General features: G+C 42.8%; 1 protein-coding gene across 2 annotated transcripts in view; it reads right to left on the bottom strand.

Moving 5' to 3' along the window:
* The window catches only part of Atp6v1h (ATPase H+ transporting V1 subunit H), a 100942-nt gene extending 95280 nt beyond the window's left edge, over positions 1 to 5662 (bottom strand). Inside the window, exons 1-2 of one of the 2 annotated variants that reach the window (XM_090338819.1) lie at positions 5452 to 5662; positions 3275 to 3426 (exon numbers count right to left, since the gene is read on the bottom strand). In XM_090338819.1, coding sequence (XP_090194945.1) covers positions 3275 to 3387 — 113 coding nt within the window. In that variant the 5' untranslated portion in view covers positions 3388 to 3426; positions 5452 to 5662. The remainder of the gene's footprint in view (positions 1 to 3274; positions 3427 to 5451) is intronic. The other variant, XM_090338820.1, reaches the window with a different exon arrangement.
* Between the last annotated feature and the right edge of the window lie 338 nt (positions 5663 to 6000).

Consider the following 6000-nt stretch of genomic DNA (forward strand, 5'->3'; position numbering starts at 1 on the left):
TCAGGTCTCCCAAGACTGCCAAAAAAAAAAAAAAAAAAAAAAAAAAAAGGCATGTGTGCCTCAGCAGTAGGCTGCCTACCAAATACAAAATCTTGAATCAAACAGTCTGGTGGGGGGCTGGGATGGGGGAGGGGACTGGAAGTGGCTCAAGAGATGGAGTGCTAGTCTTGAGCAAAAGAGCTCAGGCACAGCATCCAGGTCTTGAGTTCAAGCCCAAGTACCAGCACAAAAAAAGAAAAGAAGAAAGGAAAAAGGAAGAAAGGAAGATATGAAATAGGTAAAAGAATAAAGGTCAAAACTATAGGGGAAAAAGGGAAAATACAAATTATACAGTACAAGTCTATTCTTTCAAAATCCAAAAAACTAGAAAAACAGAAAAGAAAGCAACTAAAATCCACTTATCATTAAAATCATTCCAAATACCACTGGTAGAGAAAGTTCTGCTAGTGTTTTATGAGCAACAACATTATTCTGTTTACATTATAAACAAATCCAGGCTTTATAAACATGGAACTCCTTGTTTTTAATCTAAATACTTGCTTGACCAAAGAAATTACAAAACAGAGCTTAGAATCCTAATTTCACAGGGGATTCATACAATGACCAAGATACAAGAAATAAGGTGAACTTTGGTAAGTCTTCCTCCTCCTCCTCCTCTTCCCCTCTAGTAACTGACCCCTATCCTCCCTCCTCTTCTCCTACTCCTCTCCTTCAGTGGCTGACCCCACAATAATCCTGCTCCTCAAAAGCAGGAATCTAGAAGTCATCCTAGACTTCTTTCAGGCCCACATGTTAATCACTAAAACTTTCTCAAATATATCCAACTCTGTCCAACCCAACAATCTTACCTACTACTGCTACCTCTCCATATATCAACTTGTACTCCTAAGTCCACCCATTACACAATCCACAGAATAATGAGAGTAAGAAGCAAATCTGACACTCACTCCATGCTAAGAAATTCAACAGCTACAATGCTGAATTTTAGGACTGTTTTTTTGTTTTTGTTATGTTGCTGGGGATCTTGTGGTACCAAGGTCACATTCGAACTAGGCAAGTGTTGTACTACTGAACTGCATACCCCACCCCAGAAGTGATTTTTAAACTTGAACTTTGAATGAGGGCTGTAAATGGTCTTAAAAAGACACACACACCCCATATCAACACAACTACCATTTTCATTTGTTTTATATACTGAGCTTCCTTATTAGACATCACATCAATATGAGTTCTGTGGCTTTAAATTACCTTTAAAAGTACTAATTTATCTGAATGCTAGTGGCTCACGCCTGTAATCCTTGCTACTCAGCTAGGATCTGAGAATCCCAGTTCAAAGCAAGCCCAGGAAGGAAAGTCTTTAAGACTCCAATCTCCAATTAATAACCAAACAGCTAGAAGTGAATATGTAACTTAAATGGTTAAGCACTTGGTAGGAGCAAAAGAGCTCAAGGCAAGCCCCAGGATTAACATATGCACACATGCGCACGCGTGCGCACACACACACACACACACACACACACACACACACACACACACACAAGGGCACCTACAACCTTAACAATAAGCTAAGTCTCATCTCTCCACACTGGATACCTGCAAAACATGCAATGATTTCCACCCAACATACCATCTTTCCTCCTGTCTTTACTCAGACTAAGTTTGCTCTACTTGAAAGACCATTCTTACCCAAATGCCACTCATGTTTGAAAACCTACAGGGACTATTCCCTTCAAAAGCAGCATCTAAGGGTAGGCTTACCTGTCCTCCCTGTGTACATCAGCCTCCGGACAGATTTCTAGTATCACAGTTAATACACTAAGTTAAAATGATCTGTTCATGCCACAGGAGTTCCCTTCAGGTTGATATTGTATATCCTTTTAATAGTCACAAAACCTAGAAAAAATGCCCCCAAATCACTATGATAGAGGCCAAAATTATGGAAGAATCATATCTATACACTCTATATACTTCCTAGTACAAAACAAACATCAAAATGTAAAAGAAGGGGCTGGGCATTTGGCCTAGTGGTAGAATGCTTGCCTAGTATGCATAAAGACCTAGATTCAATTCCTCCGTAGTACATATAGAGAAAAAGCCGGAAGTAGTGCTGTGGCTCAAGTGGTAGAGTGCTAGCCTTGACAAAGTCCAAGGACAATGCTTAGACCCTGAATTCAAGCCCTAGGACTGGCAATATATATATATTATATATATATATAATATATATATGAAATGTCTAAATTTGTTTTTTTTTTCAGAATATATAAACTGAATTTCCAGTTCTTAAGACATTAAAATAAACACATATAAACTAACGTCAACATGATAAAATATAATTAAGAATAAATGCTACTTTACAAATAAATACATGATACTAAAATATTAGTACAATAAATCTCAATACACACAAGAGAAAGGGGGAAACAACCAAAATTTACTCAATGTATTCAACACATCATTAATGTTTTGTACTCAACTGTACTTAATATTCTAAATATACCATTTCAACAACAAACTTGTCGAATATAGATCCTCATTTCACACTTTACTGAACCTCAGAGAAATGAAGTGATTTACCAAAGATCATAAAACTACTGCAAAGAGGCCTGCAGTTTGGCTTAGTGGTACAGTGCTTGCCTAGCATGCACGAAGACCGGGGTTCAATTCCTCAGTACCACATACTTAGAAAAAAAGCTGGAAGTGGTGCTGAGGCTCAAGTGGTAGAGCTCTAGCCTTGAGAAAGTCCAAGGACAGTGCTCAGGCCCTGAGTTCAAGCCCGGGACTGGCAAAAAAAAAAAAATCCTACTGCAAAGAACCACAGTAATCCAGACTTCAAAATGTAAAAACAGAGTTGCAAGTAAGAAGCCTCACATAGGACAGAGGGAGAACTTCAGAAACATCCACACTTGGTGTTAGCAAACATTCCTCCCAATGCTGATCACCAGGGCACACTGGCTTGCCACACAGGTCCGCATCCCTCACCCCCTTCATCCCTCCATAGGCAATGAACATTCCTCCATGTTTCCTACTCATTCAAAAGGCCGAGCAAGTTTGTTTTTTTAAAGGCATTGTGAGCAGCTCTTCCCCACTAGAAACATTAATGTTAGTGTTTCTAGCACACTAGGCTCTCTCCCTAAGACAGCTAATCATCAAAGGAAGAAATGCTCCTTCCCCATTTATTCCTATCTTTTTCACTTTTTCCCTCATAAAAGCATGACCATGAAAAGTCTAATGCAAAAGCACATGATTATGTGATTCACCCCAAGTAAGTACTCACTGAAGATATGACTGCCAGTTCACTTTGTTGGCACGAACTTCTGCAGCCTTGGCCGCAATGATATTGGTTGGGACAGCAGCATCCACAGCACCTCGAATATCCATTTTGGTCATCGACACTTTATGATCTTGAATGCTTCAGCAGATCTTCAACTTAGATGCCAAGCAAAAACAGGAATTATTTTTCTTTCAAAACTCCCACAATTCATCATCATTGTTTAGTACACATCTAGGACTCTCCTAGCAAAAGATTACAATAGCTCAAAACCTAGGTACCTAAAGTTACTTAAGATGAGACTAAATGAAAGGACCTCCAGGATATGGAAACAAGAGCTTTATCTTGTATGTTGTTCTTAATGTTATTTCTCTTTTTTTGTCCTTATGGTTAATCTCATATTGTTACTGTATCTGACTTTGTTACCTGGTATACTGTATATATGTTTATTTGAAATAGGAAAGGGGGGGAGAAACAAGATGATTGGGAGGGGGTGAGGGAGGGAAATGGGGACAAAAACATTGAGAAGGGGTATCAATGTGTGAGAAGTAATGCACCTACTACCTGGTGAATGTAACTGTAACCCCTCTATACATTATTCCCCCCCCCAAAAAAAACTCCCACTATTCACCACCATTGTTTAATCTCTCCCAGAAGCTCAACATTTTAATATCTTGCCTAAAATCATTAGTACATCTCGAATCTTATACATTGCTCCATAAAATGGCTGGTTCTCCAGAGGATTTTTCTTTTACAGGAAAGTTTATCTGCATTAATATTAATTACACTTAGACTTTTTAAATTATCATCTATAAAACTGACATCAAAAATCATGATTGAATAAAACAGAGATACCAAAAAAAGTAAAGTTTTGCTTTGGTGCTAAGGATTGAACTCAAGGCCTTTCATATGCCAAAATATCTATTTTAAATTTACAGTTGAGTTCAACTTTCCTCTTCTGAAAAGGAAAAAAACCTGTATAATACAGATAGGGCCATGTTTAATGCACATAATTAATCAACATTCACTAAGCATCATTTAGAGTAACCCATTAGAAACCATCATTTGCTTCTAAAATTATTTGTTATAAATTAGATATACAAGGAGGGGAAATAAATTATCAGAAAAATAATTCTATCTTTTTCAAGCAAAATGCAATTTGTTTCTATCTGGGGAGAAAATAAAAATCTTATTACAGTGTGGTGGTGGTGGTAGTGGTTGTTACCAGTCCTGGAGATTGATCTTAGGGCCTGAGCACTGTCCTTGGGCTTTCTCAGGGCTAGAGCTCTAACATTTGAGCCACAGCACCACTTCTTGCTTTTTCTTTGTATGTGGTACTGAGGAACCGGGGTCTTCGTGCATGCTAAGCAAGCACACTACCACTAGGACAGCCTCTTGACCCTACAATGTGTGTTTTGGGGAGTCCTTTTGCAAGTCCTGGCGCTTGAATTCAGGACCTGGGCACTGTCCTTGAGCTTTCTCAAGGCTAGCACTCTACCACTTGAGCCACAGCACCACTTCTGGCTTTGTCTGTGTATGTGGTATCCAGGAATCAGGGTTTTGTGCATGCTAGGGCAAGCGCTCTAACACTAGGTCACACTCCTGGCCATCTATTACAATGTGAGTAGAACCAATAATGGTAACTTAGTCTGATGAGAAAAATCTACAATAATCATGAGTTTGTAAGTAATTCGCACTCTTAAACTTGCAAACAAGTTTAGACCTGATTTTAGTATAAGACAAAACATAGGTTTCCATTTGCAAAATAAATGTTTTGGTCTCCAAGAAACCAAAATCATACCCCCAGTTCTATTCAGGATTCACAATTACTCACTTTGGAACTTAATCTCTGTATGTGAGATCTGCTGCCTAAACAAGTGAGTGCAGGGCGAGCTGCGGGAGCGCTGGAACAGGCTCCGTCTGGGCTCGGCTGGAGCTATCCGGCGTCTCGGCCGCCTTTCTGGGGAAGCCCGAGGCAGCTCACTACTGGTGCCTCGAACGGGCAAGGCCCAGGGCCAATCTTGGAGAAAACACAGCTTTCACGCAGCAACCCACGCCCTCCCCTCCCGGCCGCTCGGCAAAACTGGCTGAGGCCTGGAAGGGAAAGGTGAGCACTCGGAGCCGGCCGAGGACGGGGGCCGAGCGGCTGGGGGAAGCGGGAGAGCTTGAAGGCGCACCCTCACCTGCAGAGGTGTCCGAGGCCAAACAACCCGTGGGTCGACTTAGGACGCACCCGAAGGACGCGGGGCAGGGGGCGGCGTCCCGGGACGACAGCGGGGCTGGGACACCGGCGTCACCGGCAAGCCGAGGCGGAAGAGTGAAGGCCACCGTGCACGGAGGAGACGTTGAGGACAACACTGGTAGGAGGAAGCCGCCGCCGCCGCAGGATGACAGGGGGCGCCGGTCACCTGAGTGGAGCCACGTGACCGTCCGGGAAGGCGGAAGCCGGACGGGTCCAAAACAGCGAGGGAGGGGCGTGGCTTGAAGGACGGAAATCCCAGACGTCGACGACGTCGGTCCCGGCAGCGCGCGGGGCCGGGACCTGGAAGGCGGGGCCTGGAGGGGAGAGCCAACCCCAGCCCGGGTCCTCGCCGCGTGGGACCGCCCCTGAGCCCCGTCTGGCAGCTACGAGCCAGGGCGCATGTGCATCCCCGGATTGCGCTGGGGACGTTCCGCTCTCGCTGGGCTTTTTCAAGTAATAAGAGTCTCGGAGTTGTGCAGATATCGCAGCC

Source organism: Megascapheus bottae, chromosome 9 (assembly GCF_031878675.1).
Source record: "Megascapheus bottae isolate mThoBot1 chromosome 9, mThoBot2.hap1, whole genome shotgun sequence".
Lineage (NCBI taxonomy): Eukaryota > Metazoa > Chordata > Mammalia > Rodentia > Geomyidae > Megascapheus > Megascapheus bottae.